The following is a 26,581-nucleotide window of genomic DNA, read 5'->3' on the forward strand; positions in this document are numbered from 1 at the left end:
AAACCCATAACCATCACTCTGGCCCCATTACAAATGGGCTTACCAGTTCTTTTCCTGGGCCCACCAGGGGCATGTGTCTTCTGGGCTCTTGGGGTCAGGCTTCCCTCAGCCCCTGTGCCCTTATATTTTGGGTATTCCCTTTGATAATCCTGGGTCCCAGTAGTGTCCCTACCGCCAGCACCCCCGCACAGGTGTTTGTTATAGAATGTATGAACTGCAGGTGTATTCCTACATTGATGCACGTGACCTGAGTGTTTCATTGTTTCCACACTTTTTATTGGGTAGCTTTTTTATTTTAAAAAACCCCTAATAACCTTGGGAGTTATTTTTTGCTAACATTTGCTACTTACAAAACAAGCGGCCAGATCTCCAACAGCATTCAGCTTGTCCGTAGACCATCCCACACGCTGAGCTAGTCAGAAAGTCTGGCCCTGCTTGTGGGTGCTTTGGCCCATAAAACTTCATGGGATGAAGTCTCCTAACTCTGTTCCTTTCTAAGCTCCCACTCCTCTGTCCCTATTGGAAGTAACCTTGGGGTCTCCTCTCTGGATCCCTGTTACAGCAGATAGTGGCTGTAAGTCACACAGAGATGGAGTTAGGTCCTCGGAGATCAGCCCGTGCTAGGCACTGGAGAATCAGCATCCCAAGTTTGATTTCAGCTGCAAACATCAGTGTTTAGATTAGTGCATAGACTTTGTGCTGGCCCTCTGTGCAGAGAGGAATTATAGCTGGGACCTCCAAAAGAGCTAGGCACTCGGATGCATTGACTTGACCCTGCAGGCCATGAACATGCAAGCCTAGGCACCTGAAATTCATTGATGTCAATGGGTGCTGGGTGCCTAGAGGCTTTTGAAAATCCCACTAGGTGCCTAAATACCTTTAGAAATCTGGCCCTATGTGCTGAAGTTTCCTCCTCAGTCCAAGGGTTACATGCACCAGCCCAGCCCTGCTAAATAATGCTCAGCCCATAAGGGCATATCTGCACGATGGCGTAGGCAGTGAGAAGCCTCCAGCACAGAACAGCTAACGCCTAGTCCCCACCATCCGGATGTGAGAGCAGTGCCCCTCACAGTCGGAGCAATGATTGGAGAGCTCAGCACAGACTAACAGAGGTCTCAGAGGCACCATACGGGTTGAGCTTCTGACACCCATGAGGATCTGAGAAGTGTTCCAGGAACTGTGTCAGCTGGCCAGGTGTGTGGCCCAGGGGCTGTATGTTGTTTTTGTCTTGGGGGATGGGGTGGAGTGATAGCCCCAGTGATAGGGCCAAGGGGAACCCCTTTCTTAGTGCCAAAATCCAACACCCACAGGAGCTTATTGACCGTGAAAGCTTGCCCTGCTCAAACCCTCTGGCATGCAGAGATATGTGAAGGAAAAGGGCCTCAAATTCTACATATCACAAGAGTTCAGGCCTCATGTGTCCCTTGTCCAAGGACTCACACACAAAACACTATATGTCAGCATCGACAGCAAAACTGCCACCTTTCGGCCCGGTCTCCCTCTCCCCACAGAGACAAGGGCTCTTTGCTACTTTTCGAAAAAACAACAGCAAAATCCCACTAACTTATTATTGAATGATTGTTGCTTCAGAAAACTAACTTATGCAAAAGGCTGGGATGGAAAAATATTAACCAAAGTGATTCCTGAGTTGACTCTGTTACCGATAACAAAAAAAAGTCAATAAGGAGGCATCAAAGGCAAATTCACTTGCACAAACTCGAGGGTGAACTCTCAGAAGAAGGTGATGGAGAGAGCGGTGCCTCAGCAGACAACTCATGCACCATATGCCCTCTGTCCGAAAGGGCTCACATACACACCTGTGAAAACAGAGCCCTGGCACATGCAGATGTCTCACCCACCATGTGCCCTCCGTCCGGAGTGCTCACGCAGGCAGCTGTGTACGCTGGCCACAAGATCAGCTACCCTTGCAGGGAGCCAGGTCCCTTCCGATACCCAGAGCAGCTCAGCTGGATCTAGGTAGGGCACCTGTAGCGCTTCTCCCCCGTATGGGTCCTGTGGTGTCGGATAAGGTCCGAGCTGCGGTAGAAGCTCTTCCCGCACTGGGCACAGGCGTAGGGGCGCTCGCCAGTGTGGATGCGCTGGTGGGTGACAAGGTTGGAGCTCTGGCTGAAGCTCTTGCCACAGTCGGGGCAGGTGTAGGGCCGCTCGCCCGTGTGCACACGATGGTGGGTGATGAGGGTGGAGCTCTCGGTGAAGCTCTTGCCGCAGTCGGGGCAGGTGTAGGGGCGCTCGCCGGTATGGGTGCGCTGGTGGCAGATGAGGGTGGAGCTATCCACGAAGCTCTTGCTGCACTGGGGGCACTGGTAGGGGCGCTCCCCGGTGTGGACGCGCTGGTGCCGCATGAGGGAGGAGCTGTCGTTGAAGCTCTTCCCGCACTGGGTGCACTTGTAGTGCTTCTCGCCGGTGTGGATGCGCCGGTGCCGCAGCAGGGTGGAGTTCTCGCTGAAGCTCTTCCCGCAGTCGCCACAGATGTAGGGCTTCTCCCCGGTGTGGATGCGCCGGTGCCGGAGCAGGGCCGAGCTCCAGATGAAGTTCTTTCCGCAGTCCCGGCAGGCGTAGGGCATGTCGCCCATGTGGACCCGTTGGTGCTGCACGAAGTAAGAGCTGTCGCTGAAGCTCTTGCCGCACTCCCCGCAGACGTAGGGCCGCTCGCCCGTGTGGGTCTTCTGGTGCCGCACATGGGTCGAGCGGATGCTGAAGCACTTCCCGCACTCCTCACACCGGTAGGGCTTCTCGCCCGTGTGGGTGCGCTGGTGCTTGATGAGGGTGGAGCCGTGGCTGAAGCGCTTCCCGCAGTCAGGGCACTCATACGGCTTCTCGCCGGTGTGGATGCGCCGGTGTGCAATCAGCGCCGAGTTCTGGTTGAAGCTGTTCCCGCACTCGGGGCACTTGTAGGGTCTCTCCCCGGTGTGGATCCGCCGGTGGATGATGAGGGCTGAACTGCTGCTAAAGCTTTTCCCACAGTCCTCGCACCGGTAGGGCCGCTCCCCGATGTCTTTGAGCTGATTGACACCTCTGCCCGGGTAGGAGGATCTGCTCTTCCCTGTCCCTTGAGGGTTTCCCTGCTCAGCACTCTGGGAAACATCCCCTTTGGCTGTTCCCGATACCGCCCCATGTAGTTCCACTGGTTCAGGGCCTTTCTGCTGAGGGGTCTCCTCCTCGCTCTCACTCCCCGTACCGTCACCTGCTGGGACAAAGAGAATCCACACAGGAGTCACTCCCTGTGCCGGGAGGAAAGGGAATCTCAGAGAGGGAGGAAGAAACCCATATAACTATGGGAGAGGGAGAAAAATCAAGAGACAGTTCCTTAGCCACAAACCATCCTTCCCACTGTAATGTTTTCCTGGCTGATGTAACCAATTCCTCACCTGTTCGGACATCCCTCAGGAGCTCTGGTTCCTCAGAGTCCTGCAGATCTGGGGCCCACAGCTCTTTCCTCTGCTCCATCCAGGAGATCACATTGGGCTCGGGGATGGGAAATCCTGCTTGGGGGAAAGAGAACAGGCAAGATCAGGGCTTGAGACACAGACAGAGAATATTTATTATAGAGACGTGATTTTAACCCTCTCTCTGTGCTGGGAAGTTGGGAGAAAAGGTCCATGGACACACTCTGGGAGAGTCAGATGTCTGCTGAGGGATGTGTTGTGTCACTATTACAGATTCAAAGGTTCCAAAGCCAGAAGGGACCACTGTGATCATCTCTTGTATAACACAGGCCAGAGAACTGCCCCAAATAATTCCTATAGCAGAGCTGTTAGAAAAACACCCAATCCTGATTTTAAAATTCTCAGTGATGGAGAATGCACCATGAACCGTGGTAAATTGTTCCAATGCTTAATTACTCTCACTGTTAAAATGTATGCCTTATATCTAGTCTGAATTTGTCTAACTTCAGCTTCCAGCCAACGGATTATGTTAGACCCTGCTCTGCTAGAACGAAGAGCTCATTATTAAAAATTTGTTCCCCACCTAGGTACTTATAGACTGTGATCAAGCCACCCTTTCACCTTCTCTTCTCTCTGAGCTCCTTGAGTCTATCACAATAAGGCAGGTTTTTTAATACTTAAGTCATTCTTGTGGCTCTTCTCTAAGCCCTCTTCAATTTATCAACATCCTTCTTGAATTGTGGGCACCAGAACAGGACACACACATAATATTCTCTAATAGAATACAATATTAAAATTTACATATGCCTATAATATAAAAGTGCAAATGAGAGGTCAAAATGAAACGGCTTGACTTTCTCTCGTTGAAAATTTCATTGAAATGGACACGTTCTGGTAAGACATTTTGATTTTGATGAAATGGCATTTTTTGACAGAAAACTGTTCAGTTGCAAATGTTTTGACCAGCCCTAACCACTGGTGTGTCCTTGAATCTCCTCTCCCAGGGGAAGGGGAGTGAAAGGAACAGTCACTCTTTTAACACACGCACACATACTCTGGGGCTGATCCCCATGAAACCTAAGGGAGTGGGAAAGCACCCTGAGTAGAACCCAAGCCAGCTGCTTCTAATACCTGAGGGGACAGGAACCCTTCCCTGTGACATCCCTGTAGAGGGCTGTCTGACCTGGGTCCATCAGAGCCCACTGCCACTCGTTGAAATACACACATACCTCCTCAAAGGTCACTGGCTCCTGGAACAGCAAGAATCCCCCACTCAGTGAGCCACAGTCCCACTCGCTCAGTCACAGGTGCCCTGAGTGCCCCATATTAAATGCATCTCAGCAGCTCATTCCTTTCTCAGCACCTTCTGTTATTTCAGATTAATTGTTCCCCCGTCCCCCACCAGCAGCCCCTGACCATCCCCTACCTGAGCCAGCTGCTCTGCAGCCATTTCCCATCCCCGACCCCCGGGCAGGCGGTTTGATCTGGAGTGAAACCGGGACGTTATCCTGCAGCCTGTCAGGATGAGAAGGGCGAGTGGGGAGGTTTCAGAAGCGGCTTTCACCCATTTCTCACCCCGATTCCCCCCAGGGTCTTTCTGTGGATACAGAAATAAAGCTCACAGAACATTCAGTCTCCAGCCACCCAAGCACACCTATACAGGGGAGCGGCTGGCTATCACATTATAAGCTGGGCTGACAGCACCACCTATTATTAAGATTGCCCGGCACATCCTGTTATAAGAAACTGTTTTCTGTGGCTTATAACTTTGCCAAACATAAACTGTTTGGCCTGATCTTTTCCATGCCAGGTCTCTGCCTCAGGCTGAAATAGCTGGGAAAATTTCAGCCAAACAGTCCAGCCATTTCTGAAACTGAGGCTAGGGAAAAATAAGTGGTTTTGCCCATGCTGAAAAATTCGGATGTCCTTTTCTTTGAAAAGCTCACGCACTCTCCATGCTTCAGAGCAGGGTGTTGTAATGCGGGGGGGGTGGGGGGGGGAGAATTTTGCCATGCCTGGGAAACCCGCATTTGGCTAATGTATATGCCTTTGAAAAATGCTATTTACACATGGTCAGCAGAGGCTTCTTTGGTTTTAGCTGCTAAAATTGCTGAAGATTTTGTCCTCACTGAGCATGTTCAAGCCCCTCCCTGCTCCTAGTGCTGGCCAGACTGTTCATTCACCATCCCCAGAGAGCAACTGAACAAGCCCTGTCTCCTCCCAGCTCCCCTATGCCTCACTAGTCTCTGGAGCCCACTGCTGTGTATGCCAGCAGCCTGCTGACCATCCCCACAGCAAGAAGAAACTCTTGTGAGCTGCCTCTAACCCAACCTACAGAACTCAGCGCTGACACGAGGCATAACTGATCCCTCTGGGTATATGTTGTGCACCCCTCCTCCTATCACAGTGACAACTCTGCCAGCCTACTCCAGTTAACCCCTCCACCAGCCAGTGCAGCTGCACCTAATGCAATGAATTCAGGTGGGATGCATGCTGGACTACAAATCCATGGAATACAACCCAATGTCTCTTGGTCTCCTTCACATCTCCTTTGCATGGCAGCAACGTTATTGAACCCACTCCAGCAGGTCGGGCCAGCTCCGGGGGCCAGAGTTAGGGCAAATGTAATCCAAAACAACCATTGCAAGCCCACAGGGCCAGGGAAAGGTGAGGAGTAGCAAATTGCGACAGGGAGACCCCCATACACCAGAATTTGCTACCACTGGCCCCAGGGGATGGAGGTAGAAAAATTCTAACGGGGTAGCACAGAATGATATACCAGCTGTGTCAGATATTAATACCAGTAGCAAACTGGAACAGGCAGCAGTTCGTGACACTCCAACTGACTCTCCCTGCAACCGCTGCTCCAGACTATGGCGGGGCTGGGCACCTGAACCAGTGGAACCGTCTCCCCTACACTCTCAGTGACCCCCTGCAGCACCACGGAGGAAGCTGTATGATTAGAATGCAGTTGGTGCAAAGGCAGACCAGGGTGGGAGGGGGGAAGGAGCAGATTGGCACAAGAACCGGGACTGGATGTGGAGGGAGAAAATCTGGGACTGCTCAAGGAGACTGGGAGACAGTGAGGGAAATGGGGGGATTGGGAGCCAGCTGGCTGTTGAGAAACACTGAGGTCAGGAGAGGAGCTGGGAGGAGTGTGGGGAGACTGACATGGGCTGAACAGTCTCCCAAGGTCCTTGCACTTAGGCTCTGTCCAATTCTTGCTGTTTCTTTCTGTATAGCAGCTGTAAAACACAGCCTTGCCTGTCCCACACACAGCTCAAACACCCCGCCAGGCTCTCCATTACCGCAGCACCCTTTGCACCCGGAGCAGGGGGACCAGAACCTGGGTTTCCCCCATGAGAGCACTAATCACTGGACTGCAGAGTCCGTCTCACCCTCTCACTGTCCCAAAGAATATTGAAATCCTGATGCACGGTGGAGCAGCTGCAACAGGCGAGACGGAGAGCCCGCTGGCCAGAATGCCCCGTGGCCAGGGCACTTCCCTGAGAGGCAGTAAACCCTAATTCAAGTCTATGCTTCCCCACCAGGCAGAGACAGGCGACCCAGGCTCAGTTCTCTCGCCTTGGCTGAGTGCTCCAACCCCTCAGCTAGCAGGTAAGGAGAGGCACCATTCCTCCATATTTTGAAAGTCAGGTGAGGGCTCATGGCTATGACTCCTGAGCAGAGGGAAGGGGAGGACTTAGGCACCTAGGTGTCCCCTAGAGGGACAGGGCTGAGGACTTACCCCTCTTCTCAGCATTTCCTATTGGCTAGCTCAGGCTGGTTTCCCTGCTAGCGGAGCCCGTTCCTAGTTGCCTTACTCTCCCCATTCATCGTACAGGTGCCTAACTCAGGCCTGTGCCTTCCACTAGGCAGCAGGGCATCTGCGTGTCAGGCATGGCAACCCAGGTGGAAAGTGGTCTGAGAAAAGTGGGAGGCCTAACATAACCTGGAAACAGCAGCTTTGGGTAAGACAGCGCTCAAAAGTGTCGCTCGGAGACCCAACTTCTTTAAGCTGCTGGAATCCTGTGTCCAGTTCGGGGTCCACAATTCAATAAGGATGTTGATAAATTAGAGGAGGTTCAGAGCAGAGCAATGACAATGATTAAAGGATTAGAAAACCTGCCTTACAGTGATAGACTCAAAGAGCTCAGTCTATTTAGTTTAACAAAGAGAAAGTGAAGGAGTGATGTGATTACAGTCTATAAAGTAAAAAGAAAAGGAATACTTGTGGCACCTTAGAGACTAACCAATTTATTTGAGCATAAGCTTTCGTGAGCTACAGCTCACTTCATCAGATGCATACTATGGAAAGTACAGAAGATCTTTTTATACACACAAAGCATGAAAAAATGGGTGTTTACCACTACAAAAGGTTTTCTCTCCCCCCTCCCCTGCTGGTAATAAGCTTATCTAAAGTGATCACTCTCCTTACAATGTGTATGATAATCAAGGTGGGCCATTTCCAGCAAAAATCCAGGTTTTCTCTCCCCCCCCCCCCCGGATTTGTGCTGGAAATGGCCCACCTTGATTATCATACACATTGTAAGGAGAGTGATCACTTTAGATAAGCTATTACCAGCAGGAGAGTGGGGTGGGGGGAGAGAAAAGTTTTTGTACTGGTAAACACCCACTTTTTCATGGTTTGTGTTCAAACAGGAAATGAGACTAGTGTGATCACAGTGAGGCATCAGAATAGAATACCAGCTGGTCAGGCTGGATGTAGGGATCACCCGATGAGGAGCCCTGGTCTGTGCGATGCAGGAGGACAGGACAGATGATCACAGTGGTCCCTTCCAGCCTTAAAATCGGTGATAATAAATATTTACTGTAACTACATCAAACCACTACAAACTGGATCAAGGGTTAGAGAACACAAGTTCTTCCAAGTGAGAGAGGGGGTCGATCCTTCTGCATCATGTTATCAACTCTGGTGATATTACTGTGAGTAATATTTAGAGTACATCATACGGCCCCAGCTCCTGGAGTCTTGTGCTCCCTTGTGAATCTCAGCTAGCTAGCTTTCTTGCTAGTTTCCAGCCCTTGTGGTTGAAGAGAAAACACAACCCTTTAAAGGCTTGAAAAGCAAAAGATTAATATGCATTGGATTCTTTTTATCTCTCTCTTTTTTTTAAAAAAAATAACATGATTTTTAAATCCATCTTTTTGGACTGTGGTGCATGACTTTTTAGCATTTCGAGTCAGCAATACCGTATTCCTTATGATATTTTGTAACATTAATATTCTAGGTATGGAGTATGTACAAAAACCAGTCATCCTGCCAATATATTTCTATAGGCTGAGCTGGCAAAGTCCATTGCTGGGAGCTTTGCCATTCCTGACTAACACAACCATTTCAAACAAACAGTCATGCCATGCCATGATGTTACTCCCTGGGACTAAGTCAAACCTTACTTCATCTCCAGTCTGCTTCTCTCAGGGCCTCTTTCACTAAAGCCCAACAACAAAGAACACCTCGCAGACAAAGGCTCTCATCCCCAGTGCAGGCACAGTGCACAGAGCTCATTGCAGAGCGGTCACTTTGTTCTGCACAGACCCAGCCCCTCCCACCCGGCCTAGACCCACCCACAGACATTTTAAACCCCCCCAGTAACAGAGTCTCTGAGCCAAGAGCTAGAAAAGAGCAGAATCCAAGGAGCTGCTTTGAGGGATCCCCCTGACACTGTCCCCAGGCAGTGCATCCCCCCGAGCAGTGTGTGGACTTGGTAGAGGCAGGAACTGCCTTTTCCTCTCCCTACCCCTCATCTTGTCCAGGAAAGTCAATCTGCCCGGGTGCTGCAGGGAATCGGGCTGGGAGCGGGAACCTCCCTCCCCATTTATTGCTCCTGCTGCCCCTGCCAGTCTCTCCCCCATCTCCTTCCTGACCCCTCTGCCCTCCCCTGGGGTTGGGAGACTGGGTCCCTGGCCCGCTCCCGGGCCGGTCGCTCTCCCGGAGCTGGCTCGGCTCCTGCAGGCGCTCAGGGGAGCAGCTCTGGGACTCGCAGACAGGAGGGGCCATTTGTGCAGAGTCACTTTCCTGCCTATCTAGGGTGATTAGCTAGCAAGTGTGAAAAACTGAGACACCTTTTTTGGGAGGGGGCAGGGGGAAGACAGTGGATATAGCTACCCATACAAGACAAAACCCCTAATATCTTGGGACCGGCCAGATAATATTAGGAGGTCTGGTCAACCTACGCCCACCCCCGGGTCTCTCCCCTCACCTGCAGCAGGCTCCGGCTCAGGGGCTGGTGTCGGCAGAGCCCGGGGCTGTCCCGGGGGCTTGTTCCAGCCCCCAGAGAAAGTCCCCCCGGCTGGGCACAGAGGGACACTAGGGAAGGGTTGTCCCTGCACACACCCCGCTGGGCGGCAGCAGCTCAGTCTGCCTTTTGGACACTACAGATGAAGCAGCAGCTGTGACCCAGGAAGCTCAACCCCGGATCTGCTCAGCATAGAGATTGCAGTAACCAGCATCTTCCCTTCCTTCCAATAGCCAGAGCCCTCTGGTGGCCACAGCTCAGGAGCCCTGGGCCCAGACCTGCTGCATGGCAGGAATCCTGCCAGAGCCCTGCCTGCACCTGAGCAGTTACAAACCAATTTGGAAATTAGGAGGGAAACAAGAAAAGAATTTTTTTCTTTTCGGGTTGTGAAATTTTCCATCCTTAGTGTGACTGAAGATGGTTGTGTACCATGATCAAAATATGAGGTTTCAAAAAAGGATTTCTGTAACCAGCATTACATATGTACCTATATTTTAAAATTCTACCATGTGACAAAGACAATCAAGTTTTAGGCAAGGGTCCTGCCGACTTCCCATCCTGCATTACAGTTAAGCATGTGAATAAGCAAGTTCAACTGAGGTGGCAAAATTTGCAGATGATACAAAACTACTCAAGCTAGTCAAGTCCCCAACTGCGAAGAGTTACATAGGGATCTCACAAACTTGGGTGACTGGGCAGATGAAATTCAATATTGATAAATGCAAAGTAATGCACATTGGAAAACATAATCCCAACTATACATATAAAATGATGGGGTCTAAATTAGCTGTTAACACTCAAGAAAGATGTTGGAGTCATTGTGGATGGTTCTCTAAAAATATGCAGCGGCAGTCAACAAAGCAAACAGAATGTTGGGAATCATTGAGAAAGGGATAGATAAGACAGGAAATATCATGTTGCCTCTATATAAATCCATGGTACGCCCACATCTTGAATACTGCGTGCAGATGTGGTCACCCCATCTCAAAAAAAGAAATTATTTGAATTGGAAAAGGTTCAGAAAAGAACAACAAAAGTGATTAGGGATATGGAATAGCTTCTGTATGAGGAGAGATTAATAAAACTGGGCCTTTTCAGCTTGGAAAAGAGATGACTAGGGGGATATGATAGAGGTCTATAAAATCATGACTGGTGTGGAAAAAGTAAATAAGGAACACAACACAAGAGCAAGGGGTCAACAAATGAAATTATAGGCAATAGGTTTAAAAAACAAAAGGAAGTATTTCTTCACACAATGCAGAGTCAACCTGTGGAACTCCTTGCCAGAGGATGTTGTGAAAGCCAAGACTATAACAGGATTCAAAAAAGAAATAGATAAATTCATGGAGGATAGGTCCATCAATGGCTGGTAACCAGGATAGGCAGGCATGGTGTCCCTAGCCTCTGTTTGCCAGAAGCTGGGAATGGGCAACCAGGGATGGACCACTTGATTACCTGTTCTGTTCATTTCCTCTGAAGCACCTGGCATTGGTCACTGTCAGAAGACAGGATACTGAGCTAGATGGACCATTGGTCTGCCCAGTGTGATGGAGTGTGCATACCCCTCACTAGGTGAGAATGGGTTCATCCCACACTGTGGGTGGAGGAAGTTCCACCCCTCAGACCATGGTGGGCATGCTCCAACTCTTGTTGGAGTATAAGAGGGAGCAGACTAGGTCAGTCTAGGCTGAATGCTGAGGAGGAAGGATGCTTGGTGAAGGCTCTAGCCCAGGAGCCAGTACAGCCCTTGCCTGTGGGAGCTGGAGAGCTCAAGAACTGACCAGAGACCTGTTGTCTATCGCTGAGTCAAAGTCCCAGTGAGTTACCTTTGCCAAGGGCCTGGAGACCCCAGTGTCATATGGACCATGACTTCAGGAAGCAGGGTAGGAAGTGGCCCAGGGAGGGGGAAGAGAGTTGTGACCTCCTGCAAAGCAGAGTCTGCCTGTTGTGATATGATTCCCCACTGACTGGGTGGCAGACACATTTGCTACTAGTGGGGCCCTGGGCCAGGAGCTGGTGGGGCAGAGAGGGCTCAGGTCCCATCCCTGCCCCTGCCCCCCCTGGACTGTCACTGCCCTGGGTTGTGGTCCTTGGCCTCTAGGCCACATAGCCCTGCACTCGACCACTATATTGACTCTGGGGGGAGGGATAGCTCCTGCTAAACCCAGAGTTGTGAGTTCAATCCTTGAGGGGGCCATTTAGGGATATAGGGCAAAAATTGGGGATTGGCCCTGCTTTGAGCAGGGGGTTGGACTAGATGACCTCCTGAGGTCCCTTCCAACCCTGATATTCTATGGCACTTAACCATGCCACCTTGCACTTGAGGGCTGCTATATTGACTCTGGCCATTAAGCAGCACTATCTTGAGTCCCAGGACATTCTGGTAGACTAACGGTGGTGCCATCACACCCACAATCCACACCAAAGAGGGATGGGGTGTTCATGCACCACCACACCAGTATGGTCATTCTTATTTTCTTAAGTCTTTGCTTTTATATCTTGTGTGTGGCCTATGGAAAGCCCCAGGACTGCTCACCATACATGTAGGAATCTCTGGGTGGGGATCTGGCCTGGGTTATACAGGGAGTCAGCCTGGATGATCAGTGGTCCCTTTTGACCTTGGAATCTAAAACCACTAATTACATCAAACCAATTTATATTTGATTGCATGTTAAACAGATGCTTTCCCCAGTTGACAGCTGGGATTGATCCTTCTGCATCATGTTATCAACTGTTGTGATTTTATTGTCTCACAATATGTAGAGTTTATCTTGCACCCCCAGCTCCTGGAGTCATGTGCAGTACATGCTGATGTGTTTGCTGAACCGGGTGGCCTTATATAATTATGATATTTAGATTGCTGCTAGGGCTGTTTAATTGCAGTTAACTCAAGTGATTAACTCAAAAGAAATTAACCCAATTAAAAAATTAGTCAGGTTTAATTACACCATTAACAATATAATACCAATTTAAAATTTTGGGTGTTTCTCTACATATACATTTCAATTACAACACAGAATACAAAGTGTACCGTGCTCACTTTACATTTGATACAAGTATTTGCACTACAGTACTTGTATTAGGTGAATTGAAAAATACTATCTTTACAATGCAATCACTTTATCATGAAAGTTGAACTTACAAATGTAGAATTATGTACAAAAAACCTGCACTCAAATAAAACAATCTAAAATTTTTTAGAGGCTGCAAGTCCACTCAGTCCTACTTGTTCAGCCAATTGCTCAGACAAACAAATTTGTTTACATTTACGGGAGATAATGCAGCCTGCTTCTTATTTAAGTCACCAGAAAGTGAGAGGAGGCATTCACATGGCACTTTTGTAGCTGGCATTGCAAGGTATTTACATGCCAGATAGGCTAAAACTTTTGTCTTCCACTTCATTCTTTAGCCACCATTTCAGAGGAGCTGTTTCCATGCTGATGCTTGTTAAAAAATGCATTCATTAAATTTGTGACTGAACTCCTTTGGGGAGAATTGTACATCTCCTGCTCTGTGGTTTTACCTGTGTTCTGCCATATAGAACATGTTATGGCAGTCTCAGCTAGTGACCCAGCATATGTTGTTCATTTTCAGAACACTTTCCAGTACTGGATTTACCATGGTGCCGGGCCCACAGTTCAAAGGGGCCCCACCTGGCCCGCTTTTCTCCACGCCACCCCCCTCCCCTCCCGGCTCTCCTATGGGGGCAGAAGCTTGATGCTGTTAGGGACACTGGGGCATGGCCACTAGGTAACTCGAGGGGATGGAAGACCACTAATGTCAATGAAGCCCCCTCGCACTAGGCCCAAGTGTCCTTGGGGGGCCCCCCTCCCCGCCTGGAGGCACACACAGCAGTTATGCTGAGAATCTGCAACAATATGTTGCAGAGTCAGACTGCCTGAAACTAAGCAAGGCCAAACAGGGGAGATATGGAAGAACAATGCTGAATAAAGCAGCTTTATGTATAGTTTAACAAATGATACAGAGAACCAGGGAACTAGCTGGGAACTGCATTGGCTGGCTATATGAATACTTAGAGCAGCTTGCTATTGGATAAGTATGCTGGGAAAAAGATGTATAAAAGCCTATGTAATTTCCTGCTCTGGGTACAGGATTTGAGATTCAAATCTCCCTGTACCTATTTGAAGCTTCAAATAAACTTTTCTGCTTCTCCACCCCGTTGTGATTATTGGGTGTAGCACACTGGGTAACGAACCAACTTCAGCTGTTTAGCCTCTTGGCACTGGGTGCTGGCAACAATGCTGCCAGCTCCTGCTTAAGGCTTAGCCCTCTCACTTTTAAAAATGATTGCTTGCCCCTCAGGCTTTTCTGGCAGCCCTGTTGCCAGGTATCCCGTTTTAGACTGGAAACTCCAGTAGAAAATGACATGAGTGTCATACTAAAACTAAAAGTCCAGTTATAGGAGTAACGACATTAGCCTCTGCTCCTCCCACTCCCAACACCCACCCCAGAAGGCTGGAAGAGAATGGGCCCTGCTGCTGTGGGAGGAGGGGCAGCTCAGTGCAGAGAGACTAAGAATGGGCTAGAACCAGGTAAGTACCTGCTCTATGTGGGCAGGGGGTGGGGCATGGAAAAATCCTGTTTACCTCTCCCCAGCCCTGCTGGGTTTGCAGTTTACCCCTGGCCCCTCCCTTGCTCCAGGGACCAACCCTAGCTCCTACCCCACTGGGCTTTTGCCCCAGCCCCTTTTACAATCATTCCCCAAGGGGCCCACAAATGTTGTGGGCCCAGCGCCAAAAAAGTTAATCTGGCCCTGACACTTTCACTGCAGATTTGACAAAATGCAAAGAAGGTACCAATGTGAGATTTCAACAATAGCTACAGCACTCGACCCAAGGTTTAAGAATCTGAAGTGCCTGCCAAAATCTGAGGGGGATGAGGTGTGGAGCATGCTTTCAGAAGTCTAAGAGCAACACTCTGAGCAGCAACTACAGAACCCAAACCACCAAAAAAGAAAATCAACTATCTGCCTGTGGCATCTGACTCAGATGATGAAAATGAACATGCATCAGTCTGCTCTGCTTTGGATAGTTAGAGCAGAACCAATCAGCATGGAAGCATGTTCTCTGGAACAGTGGTCCAAGCATGTAACTTTACAGTGCAAATATTTGTAAAAATTTAAGGAGCACTGTACTTCATATTCTGTTTAACTGAAATCAATAGTTGAAAATTTAGAAAACTACCATTTAAATATTTTGGGATTTCTATTTAACAGTGATTAAAATGAATTAATCATGATTTTTTTAATCACAATTAAATGCAATTAATTCATCATTTGACAGCCCTAATTGCTGCAGTACCTAGAAGCCAGGGCCTCATGGTGCCATGGACTCTACAAACACACTTGACTTAAGTTTTAGATGTAGGCTTAACCTAGCTAAATCACTCAGACTCCTGGAAAATCTCACCCCCTGTGTGATGTAGTTAGGATGACCTACCCAACTGTACAGGCAGTTTGTCTTATCGAAGATTTCATCCATCGACCTAGCTACCATCGCTCAAGGGGGTGGATTAATTAGTGATAAAAACCCTTCTGTTGCTGCAGCACGGTGTTACAGTAACACCGCTTGAATGCTGTAGCTGTGCCACTGAAGTGTGGGTGGTATAGACAGGCCCTTCAGCTCTGATCTCATAACCACTTGCACGCTTTCATTTACTACAGTGAAATCAAAGTTAAGACAAATGAATCATTGCAGGATTGCGGCCCTTTCAGAGCAGCAAAAGAGAAAAGGGGATTTTTTTTTTTAAAAAAAATTCTTTTCCCTTCACACCAGCCCCCTCCCCGTACTGCCTATTTTTGTCTTCAGCACACTACAGCTGATTGTCTGCAAACAGCTAATCCAGCTGCCCATCAAAGGTTAATGGGGGGGCCCTCCCAAATGTGCAAGAGCTGATTTGCTGCTGATTATCACAGTGGGATTACCCCTCAGTTCACTAGCTGAGCACCCACTCTTTTTCCTATGGGTGCTCACATATGGCAAACAGGGACTTTCTTTCCCAACTGGCAGACCACCACTGGTAGTGTTGAAATGCCCGTAGTGATCCTGGGGTCCTAGCCTATCCCTTGCTCATGAAGCTGTACACCTCTACAGCACAAAGGAGAGATTCAACTACTGTCTTTTTTTGGGATGGGGTGACCACATCTGCATGCATTATTCTGGATTTATATAGAGGCAATATATTTACTGTCTTATCTATTCCTTTTAGTGATTCCCAACATTCTGGTCACTTTTTTGACTGCTGCTGAACAGATTCTATTATTTGTTCCCCACGTAGATACTTTATAGACTGGTTTCAGAGTAACAGCCGTGTTAGTCTGTATTCGCAAAAAGAAAAGGAGTACTTGTGGCACCTTAGCGACTAACCAATTTATTTGAGCATAAGCTTTCGTGAGCTACAGCTCACTTCATCGGATGCATACCGTGGAAACTGCAGCAGACTTTATATATACACAGAGAATATGAAACAATACCTCCTCCCACCCCACTGTCCTGCTGGTAATAGCTTATCTTTTTGAATGTTATAATTCTTGACGTCTGATTTGTGTCCATTTATTCTTTTACATAGAGACTGTCTAGTTTGGCCAATATACATAGCACATTGGCAGATGGTGCAGGTGAACAAGCCTCTGATAGTGTGGCTGATGTAATTAGGCCCTATCTATTCAGGGGACACCATGATATGTAGACACAGTTAGCAATGGGCTTTGTTGCAAGGATAGGTTCCTGGGTTAGTGGTTCTGTGGTGTGTGGTTGCTAGTGAGTATGTGCTTCAGGTTGGGGGTCTGTCTGGAAGCAAGGACTAGCCTGTCTCCCAAGATCTGAGAGTGATGGGTCGTCCTTCAGGATAGGTAGTAGAACCTTGATGATACGCTGGAGAGGTTTTAGTTGGGGGCTGAAGGTGATGGCTAGTGGTGTTCTATTACTTTGTTAGGCCTGTCTTGTAGTAGGTGACTTCTGGGTACTCTTCTGGCTCTGTCAATCTGTTTCTTCACTTCAGCAGGTGGGTACTGTAGCTCTAAGAATGCTTGATAGAGATCTTGCAGGTGTTTGTCTCTGTCTGAGGGGTTGGAGTAAATGCAGTTATATCATAGACCTTGGCTGTAGACAATGGATCGTGTGGTGTGGTCTGGATGAAAGCTGGAGGCATGTAGGTAGGAATAGCGGTCAGTAGGTTTCCAGAGAGGGTGGTGTTTGTGACCATCACTTATTAGCACCATAGTGTCCAGGAAGTGGATCTCTTGTGTGGACTGGTCCAGGCTGAAGTTGATGGTGGGATGGAAATTGTTGAAATCATGGTGGAATTCCCCAAGGGCGGCTTTTCCATGGGTCCAGATGAAGATTCCATCAATATAGCGTGAGTAGAGTAGGAGCATTAGGGGACGAGAGCTGAGGAAGCATTGTTCTAAGTCAGCCATAAAAATGTTGGCATACTGTGGGGCCATGTGGTTCCCCTCTCCCCTCCCCCCCGCACTCTCCTGCTGGTAATAGCTCACCTTTCCTGATCACTCTTGTTAGTCTGTATGGTAACACCCATTGTTTCATATTCTGTGTATATAAAATCTCCCCACTATATTTTCCACTGTATGCATCCGATTAAGTGAGCTAAAGCTCACGAAAACTTATGCTCTAATAAATTTGTTAGTCTCTAAGGTGCCACAAGTACTCCTTTTCTTTTTGCGGATACAGACTAACACGGCTGTGTCATAAATATAAAGGGAAGGGTAAACCCCTTTAAAACCCTCCTGACCAGAGGAAAAATCCTCTCACCTGCAAAGGGTTAAGAAGCTAAAGGTAACCTCACTGGCACCTGACCAAAATGACCAATGGGGAGACAAGATACTTTCAAAAGCTGGGAGGAAGGAGAGAAACAAAGGGTCTGTGTCTGTCTGCTGCTTTTGCCGGGGATAGAACAGGAATGGTCTTAGAACTTTTAGTAAGTAATGTAGCTAGGTATGTGTTAGATTATGATTTCTTTAAATGGCTGAGAAAAGAACTGTGCTGAATAGAATGACTATTCCTGTCTGTGTACCTTTTTTGTAACTTAAGGTTTTGCCTAGAGGGATTTTCTATGTTTTGAATCTAATTACCCTGTAAGGTATCTACCATCCTGATTTTTACAGAGGTGATTCCTTTACTTCTATTAAGTCTTCTTGTAAGAAAACTGAATGCTTTTTCATTGTTCTAAGATCCAAGGGTTTGGGTCTGTGGTCACCTATGCAAATTGGTGAGGATTTTTACCAAACCTTCCCCAGGAAGTGGGGTGCAAGGAGTGAGGGGATTTTGGGGGGGGGGAAAGACATGTCCAAACTACATTTCCCAGTAAACCCAGTTAGAGTTTGGTGGTGGCAGTGGATCCAGGGTCAAAGGATAAAATTAATTTGTACCTTGGGGAAGTTTTAACCTAAGCTGGTGAAAGTAAGCTTAGGAGGTTTTCATGCAGGTCCCCACATCTTCACCCTAGAGTTCAGAGTGGGGAAGGAACCTTGACATGGTGGCAAAGTGGTGGGATTAACATGAAATCATTTTGAGATTTTTTTGAACCAGAAATACAGATTTTAAAAAGGATATTTTTTTTCCTTTGGGGCTGCTGGAAAGGAGGTCCAACTGAAAGCAGCTGGTTTTTTCTCTGCTTTGGGGCCAGAGCAGAGACACAAGGGATTATCTTTGTGAATTGCAGATTTTCTTTGCCTGGAGGCAGTTACTTAACCTCCTGCAGGGAAATTCAGTCTTCGCAAACCAGAAGTTTTTTCCCCCTAAAGGTAAATAGGGGGGGTGTTCTACCCATCTGCCTGGAGACAAAAGTGGCAGGGTTTTTTTTAGGATTTCAATTTTTCTTTTAAAGGAGCACACGTGTGAAAAATTTTTTTCCTTTGGGCTGCTGGTAAGCAGGCTTTTGCTTTGATTGGGGCCAGAGCAGAGACAAAGGGAATTGTCTTTTTCTGTAGGCTGACAATCACTATCAGAGAATAGGTATCCTATTCCAGCACAGCAAAATTTTACAAGCAAAGTTGTTTTTTTTTTGTTTTTTATTTCTAACGCTCGGGTGTGAAGTTAGTTAAAAACAGAGGTAAAGATGTCAGACACCAAGGCACTAAACAAATTGGAGTTAGCCAAACTGGAGACAATGAAAGAAGCCAAAAATGCTCAAAACTGCTCACAGGAGAGAAATAGAAGAGAAGGGAAAAAAAGAGGAAGCATGAACTGGAGATGGAGAAGATAAAGGCTCAGCAGAATATACCAACAAACTCTAGCAATCCTTCTCCAGGTACCACTTCCCATCCCAGAAAGTTCCCCACCTACAAGGCAGGTGATGATACAGAGGCCTTCTTAGAAAACTTCGAAAGGGCCTGTCTTGGGTACAGCATCTCTACCGACCAATACAGGGTAGAGCTGAGGCCACAGCTCAGTGGACCCTTAGCTGAGGTGGCGGCTGAAATACCTAAAGAACAAATGAACAAGTATGAACTGTTTAAATCCAAGGCGAGAGTCAGAATGGGGATAACACACTAGCATTCTCGTCAGAGGTTCAGAGTCCTAAGGTGGAAACCAGACGTGTCATTTACCTGACATGCCTACCACATTGTGAAACATTGGGATGCCTGGATATCAGGAGCAAGTGTTGAATCTCCAGTAAATTTGCCCTTCCTAATGCAAATGGAACAATTCTTAGAGGGTGTTCCTGAGGAAATAGAAAGATACATCCTAGATGGGAAGCCCAAAACTGTAATTGAGGCAGGAGAGATTAGAGCCAGATGGGTGGAGGTGGCAGAGAAGAAGAAAACTGGTCGCAGTTGGAGCAGAGACCAGAAGGGACAACCCCAGACCACACCCTATTACCAGGGGCCGCCCAAGGCCCCACCTACCTCCCAAAGAACTCTCCAGACACCTTATCGTCCCACCACCCCATTCTCCAGCAACCCACCTCGTCCCAGAGACCCGTCAGCTGGACGATGTTTTAAATGTAACGAACTGGGGCATGTAAAGGCCAACTGCCCCAAGAACCCCAACAGATTAGTTCATTGCACTGGAATCACACCAGAGGTCCTCAGGCCCAGATACCCTTGGAGCAGAGGGAAACTGAGTGTGGGCGGGAAGAAGGTCACCACGTGGAGGGACACCAGGGCACAAGTGTCAGCTATCCATGCTTCCTTAGTGGACCCCAATTTAATCAACCCAGAGATCCAAGTGACTATTCAACCCTTCAAGTCCAACTCTTTCAATTTGCCTACAGCCAAGTTGCCTGTCCATTCCTGACCAGCCCTGGTACTGTGGACTCTTCAATCTGATGATTATCCCATCCCCATGCTGTTGGGGGAAGACTTGGCCAATCATGTGAAGCAGGCTAAGAGTGGGAATGGTCACCCACAGCCAGGCTAAACAAGCAGTGAGGCCTAGCTCTGTTCCAGAAACTTCTCTCAGGACCCGGTCAGAGGTGATGGACCCAGACCCCAGGCCAATGTCTGCAACAGCAGTAGTGGATCCAGTCCCAGAGGCCCAGTGGAACAACCAACACCAGACCCATTGCCAGCACTGAATCCAGTACTTGCAACCTCAACACCAGAGGGCCCCACTGAACCTGAACCGGCAGCAGCCCATAACCCTACACAAGAGGCTCAGCCAGAGCTTGAACCCCACCAGAGCTTGAACCCCAACAGAGCATCCCAGTGAAAAGCGTTTCACAGTCAACAGAACAGCCCCATCCCCTACATCGCTTCCAGAGGGACCAAGCATAGGTCCACAGTCCAATGAGGAACTGATGTCTCCAGCATCAAGGGAACAGTTCCAGACCGAACAGGAAGCAGACGAAAGTCTCCAGAGAGCTTGGGCGGCAGCACAGAGCAACCCACCACCTCTCAGCTCTTCTAACTGATCCAGGTTTCCTTGTAGAAAAGTCCCCTTTCTGGTGGACACCAGGAAGACTGGCATCCTCAGAGAAAGTTGGTAGTTCCAACTAAATACCGGGTCAAGCTCTTGAGCTTAGCCCACGATCACCCTAGTGGTCATGCTGGGGTGAACAGGACCTTTTGCGGGGGGGGGGGCGGTCATTCCACTGGGAGGGAATAGGCAAGGATGTTTCTACCTATTCCAGTCTTGGGGTTTCCCCCACTCTTTGGCCTACTTCACAAGACAGGTCAAAGCCCCTCTCTAGCCACTCCCTATCGTTGAAGTTCTATTTCAGCGAGTAGCTGTGGATATTCTGGGTCCTTTTCCAAAAAAGACACCCAGAGGAAAGCAGTACATACTGACTTTCACGGATTTTGCCACCCGATGGCCGGAAGCAGTAGCTCTAAGCAACACCAGGGCTAAAAGAGTGTGCCAGGCACTAGCAGACATTTTTGCCAGGGTAGGTTGGCCCTCTGACATCCTCACAGATGCGGGGACTAATTTTCTGGCAGGAACTATGGAAAACCTTTGGGAAGCTCATGGGGTAAATCACTTGGTTGCCACTCCTTACCACCATCAAACAAATGGCATGGTGGAGAAGTTTAATGGAACTTTGGGGGCCATGATACGTAAATTCGTAAATGAGCACTCCAATGATTGGGACCTAGTGTTGTAGCAGTTCTTTGCCTACACAGCTGTACCACATCCCAGTTTAGGGTTTTCACCATTTGAACTTGTATATGACTGTGAAGTTTAGGGGCCATTACAGTTGGTGAAGCAGCAATGGGAGGGATTTACACCTTCTCCAGGAACTAACATTCTGGACTTTGTAACCAACCTACATAACACCCTCCGAACCTCTTTAGCTCTTCCTGTAAGTTTTCTTTAGGATGCTCAAAAAGAGCAGAAAGCCTGGTATGATAAACATGCCAGAGAGCGTTTCTTCAAAGTAGGGGACCAGGTTATGGTCTTAAAGGTGCTCCAGGCCCATAAAATGGAAGCATCGTGGGAAGGGCCATTCACGGTCCAGGAGCACCTGGGAGCTGTTAATTATCTCACAGCATTCCCCATCTCCAGCTGAAAGCCTAAGGTGTACCATATTAATTCTCTAAAGCCCTTTTACTCCAGAGAATTAAAGGTTTGTCAGTTTACAGCCCAGGGAGGAGACGACGCTGAGTGGCCTGAAGGTGCCTGCTACAAAGGGAAAAGTGCTGGTGGTGTGGAAGAGGTGAACCTCTCCATGACTCTTGGGCGTATGCAGCGACAGCAGATCAAGGAGCTGTGCACTAGCTATGCGCCGACGTTCTCAGCCACCCCAGGACTGACTGAACAGGCATACCACTCCATGGGCACAGGTAATGTTCACCCAATTAAAGTCCAACGTTACCAGGTGTCTCCTCAAGGTAAAACTGGTATAGACTGGGAGATCCAGGATATGTTACAGATGGGTGTAATCCGCCCCTCTGGAAGTGCATGGGCATCTCCAGTGGTTCTAGTTCCCAAATCAGATGGGGAGGTACGTTTTTTGCATGGACTACTGTAAGCTAAATGCTGTAACTCGTCCAGACAACTATCCAATGCCACGCACAGATGAACTATTAGAGAAACTGGGATGGGCCCAGTTTATCTCTACCTTGGACTTAACCAAGGGGTACTGGCAGGTACCGCTAGATGAATCTGCCAAGGAAAGGTCAGCCTTCACCACACATCTCGGGGTGTATGAATTTAATGTCCTCCCTTTCGGGCTGCGAAATGCACCCGCCACCTTCCAAAGACTTGGAGATGGTCTCCTAGCGGGATTAGGAGAATATGCAGTCTCCTACCTTGACGATGTGGCCCTATTTTCGGATTCCTGGGCAGAACACCTGGAACATCTACAAAAAGTCCTTTAGCGCATAAGGGAGGCAGGACTAACTGTTAAGGCTAAGAAGTGTCAAATAGGCCTAAACAGAGTGACTTACCTTGGATGCCAGGTGGGTCAAGGAACTATCAGCCCTCTACAGGCCAAAGTGGATGCTATCCAGAAGTGGCCTGTCCCAAAGTCAAAGCAACAGGTTCAATCAGTCTTAGGCTTGGCCGGTTATTACAGACTATTTGTACTGCAATACAGCCAAATCGCCACCCCACTGACAGACCTAACCAAAAAGAAACAGCCAAATGCTGTTCAGTGGACCGAAAAGTGTCAGAAGGCCTTTAACCAGCTTAAAGCGACACTCATGTCTGACCCTGTACTAAGGGCCCCAGACTTTGACAAACCATTCCTAGTAACCACAGATGTGTCCGAGTGTGGTGTGGGAGCAGTTTTAATGCAGAAAGGATCTGATCAAGAATTCCACCCTGTAGTGTGTTTCAGCAAGAAGCTGTTTGAGAGGGAAAGCAACTAATCAGTCAGTGAAAAAGAATGTTATGCCATTGTCTAAGCCCTGGAAAAGCTACGCCCATATGTTTGGGGACAGAGTTTCCACCTGAAAACCGACCATGCTGCGCTCCAGTGGCTTCATACCACCATGGGGAAATAACAGAACTTATTCAGTGGAGTTTAGCTCTCCAAGATTTTGATTTCGACATCCAACGTCTCAGGAGCTTCTAACAAAGTGGCTGATGCATTCTCCTGTGGAAGTTTCCCAGAATCCTCTGGTTAAAATCATCCTTGAGACGTGGAAAATATTGTTAGTCTTTATGTACTTGGTAGTATATGTAGAGGTGCATGTGTCTTATTAACTGTTTTCCTAGAGCTCCAGGAAGAAATCCCAGCCAGCGTTTCACCCTAGCTGAGATTTGGGGGGGGGGCGTGTCATAAATATAAAGGGAAGGGTAAACCCCTTTAAAAAATCCCTCCCGGCCAGAGGAAAAATCCTCACCTGTAAACGGTTAAGAAGCTAAAGGTAACCTCGCTGGCACCTGACCAAAATGACCAATGAGGAGACAAGATACTTTCAAAAGCTGGGAGGAGGGAGAGAAACAAAGTCTGTCTGTATGCTGCTTTTGCTGGGGATACAACAGGAACGGTCTTAAAACTTTTAGTAAGTAATATAGCTAGGTATGTGTTAGATTATGATTTCTTTAAATGGCTGAGAAAAGAACTGTGCTGAATAGAATGACTATCCCTGTCTCTTTTCTGTAACTTAAGGTTTTGCCTAGAGGGATTTTCTATGTTTTGAATCTAATTACCCTGTAAGGTATCTACCATCCTGATTTTAGAGGCGATTCCTTTACTTCTATTAAAAGTCTTCTTGTAAGAAAACTGAATGCTTTTTCATTGTTCTAAGATCCAAGAGTTTGGGTCTGTGGTCACCTATGCAAATTGATGAGGATTTTTACCAAACCTTCCCCAGGAAGTAGGTGCAAGGATTGGGAGGATTTTTGCGGGGGGAAGACATGTCCAAACTACATTTCCCAGTAAACCCAGTAGAGTTTGGTGGTGGCAGTGGATCCAGGGTCAAAGGATAAAATTAATTTGTACCTTGGAAGTTTTAACCTAAGTTGGTGAAAGTAAGCTTAGGAGGTTTTTGTGCAGGTCCCCACATCTGTACCCTAGAGTTCAGAGTGGGGAAGGAACCTTGACAGGCTGCTACTCTGATTCCATCTTGTGAAATCAGCCCAAGACTAAAGCATTTCCCACAACTGCAGCTGCTTCCAAGCTGGGGCTGGGAAAGGAGAAGCTGTGCAGAGTTTCACAGCTGTTCATCACTGAGGGTGGGGAGGGGAGCAGTCCAAGACCACAGGCAGGGAGGTGGGTGACCACAGACAAAGGGGCTTGTGCAGAGATCAGGCAGGTGAGATCAGGCTGTGTGAAGCTTGGAGAGCTAGATACAGCTGGATGGAGATGTGTGGAGATTGGACAAACAGGCGGCGGGCATGTATGAAAGATGGATAAATCAGTGTGGCGTTTCTTGCTCCTTCCTCTGAAATGCTCTGCACTGGTGCCACTCAGACAGGACACCCGGCAGGATGGGCCAATGGGACTGATCTGGAGCAGTGAGGAGGGGGATGGGTGTGTGTAGGGGCAAATACCAGGCTAGATGGGGGCACTGCTCTGATCCTGTTTCCTAGGTAATTTTGTAGGAGGAGTTTCAGTCCCATTTCTATTCCGGTCACAATTCATGTCAGACTGGGAACAGAAACTAGCAAAACCGCACACTGGTCCCCACTCCTTCCTCTTGGGCCTCAAATTGCCCCTCAGTACCAGGGACCAACCTCCCCTTAGCTGCTCCTGTGACTTTGTGTAAACACCAGCCCCCTGCACTGTTGTCCTGGTTCCCTTCCCAGCACACAGTGGGGAATTGAGATTGGATTCCCCCCTTTGAGCTCACCTGGCTGTTATCTCACATGTTGACAGCCAGGAGCAGGGAGCCAAGAGCCCAAGGGGGCAGCTGGGCTTGTGGTGGGGAGCTGCAAGCCCTGGCTCTCAGCCCCTCACGTTGCCCCTCTTTGGTCAGTGGAAGTGTTCCTGGTAAGGACATGCACCACTGACAGAAGGGAAGTGTAGACATGAAAAAACAGTCATTTGTGGTGGCTGTAAATCAACCTAACATAGGTCAACTTATGGCTGTAGTGTAGACATGCCCTATGTTGCTCAGGGGTGTGGATTTTTCACACCCCTAAGGCTTGGTCAATCTAATTTTCTAGTGTAGACTAGCTCTGAGGTTGTCACCACTGCAATTAAAAACACATGGCTGGCCTGTGCATGTGTAACCACCACACCCATGAGGTGTGGGGATAGATCCCATCTAGTGGCACCAATACCACAGAGAGATTAAGAAGTCTGCTCTACAGCTTTAGCTAAGTGCCATATGGCTTTTAGCTCATGCAGTAGAGGCTCATGCACTAAGCTTCAGAGGTCCCAGGTTTGATCCTGACAACTGGGGTCTGTCAGTGTTACACAAGCTGGCTTGGGCTAAGGGGCTGTTTAATTGTAGTGTAGACATTTGGGCTAGGCCTAGAGTCCAGGGTCTAGGACCCTGCCGGGGGGGGGGGGGCATTGCAGAACTGGGGCTGTAGCCCCTTAGTCCAAGCCCAAGTCAGTGGCACAGGCCAGCTGTGGGTGTCTAATTGCAGTGTAGACATTCCCTAAGGGGCTGTCCCAAATTGCACTGCACATTCAGCTTTCCCTTTGAGGCCTCCCCATTACAGGACAGAAGTGATCCTGGGGTGGAGGTGCATATATCCGGTCTGCAGCAACGTTAGTTCTGTGAAACCCAGGGTGTGGCAGGGATTGGACTGTAATAAGAGTAAAACAACAAATCTGTGCCAGCTGAGGGGGATTAGGACCATGAGAGGTGCAAAGACCAAGGGGGTGGGGGAGGTGTTTGGGGGGTGGGAATAAATGAGAGCATGGCATGAAATTTGTTATGCCTGTTACAGTAGCACTTACCTCCCTGTGCTAGGCGCTGGCTAAACACACAGTGAGAGAATCCCTGCCCAGCTGAGATCAGGGCTCCATTGCACCAGGCACTGCACAGATACACAGTGAGGAAACACTCCCTGCCCTGAGTCTGAATTGACTAAGGAAGGAGAATATCTGGGAACCAGACCTCCTGAGTCCTGGCATTGGGTCTCCAGTCTGACTCTCAATCTCCAGCACCTACAAGCAAGGGCTGTGATGGCTCTTCAGCTGGAGCCTCCACTAACAGTCCTTCCCCTCCAGCAGTCAGCCTAGAATGAGCTGGACTGCTCCCTTTTATACTGAGGCAGCAGTTGAAGCATGCCCAGCAAGGTCCGAGGGGCAGGACTTCCACTGCCCATAGAGTGGGGTTAACCCTCTCTTGTCCAGTGCATGGTATGCACACCCCATCACACCGTCCATGATGTCCTTTGCATGACCGCTCCAGCTGGAGATCCCAGGGACCCTCTCTGCCTCCGATGCTCAGTGGGATCGATCTGTTCACTAACCAACCAGACTTTCCTCCCCCTCCAGGAAAGTTTCAGGCAACATTTGGAGACTCTGAAGAGGGACCTGGAGATCATGCTGAGCCTCCCATGCCATGGGGAGATGTGAGAGGTAGGT

The 26,581-nt window shown here is 48.5% G+C and overlaps 1 protein-coding gene across 1 annotated transcript in view; it reads right to left on the reverse strand.

The window, feature by feature from the left end:
• Window positions 1–9,836, reverse strand: part of LOC140898105 (uncharacterized) — a 59,174-nt gene extending 49,338 nt beyond the window's left edge. Inside the window, 4 exon segments of the mRNA XM_078848693.1 lie at window positions 1,954–3,208; window positions 3,390–3,503; window positions 4,834–4,922; window positions 9,632–9,836. Coding sequence (XP_078704819.1) covers window positions 1,954–3,208; window positions 3,390–3,503; window positions 4,834–4,864 — 1,400 coding nt within the window. The 5' untranslated portion in view covers window positions 4,865–4,922; window positions 9,632–9,836.
• Between the last annotated feature and the right edge of the window lie 16,745 nt (window positions 9,837–26,581).

This window comes from Lepidochelys kempii, chromosome 14 (genome assembly GCF_965140285.1).
Source record: "Lepidochelys kempii isolate rLepKem1 chromosome 14, rLepKem1.hap1, whole genome shotgun sequence".
In the NCBI taxonomy this organism is placed as follows: domain Eukaryota; kingdom Metazoa; phylum Chordata; order Testudines; family Cheloniidae; genus Lepidochelys; species Lepidochelys kempii.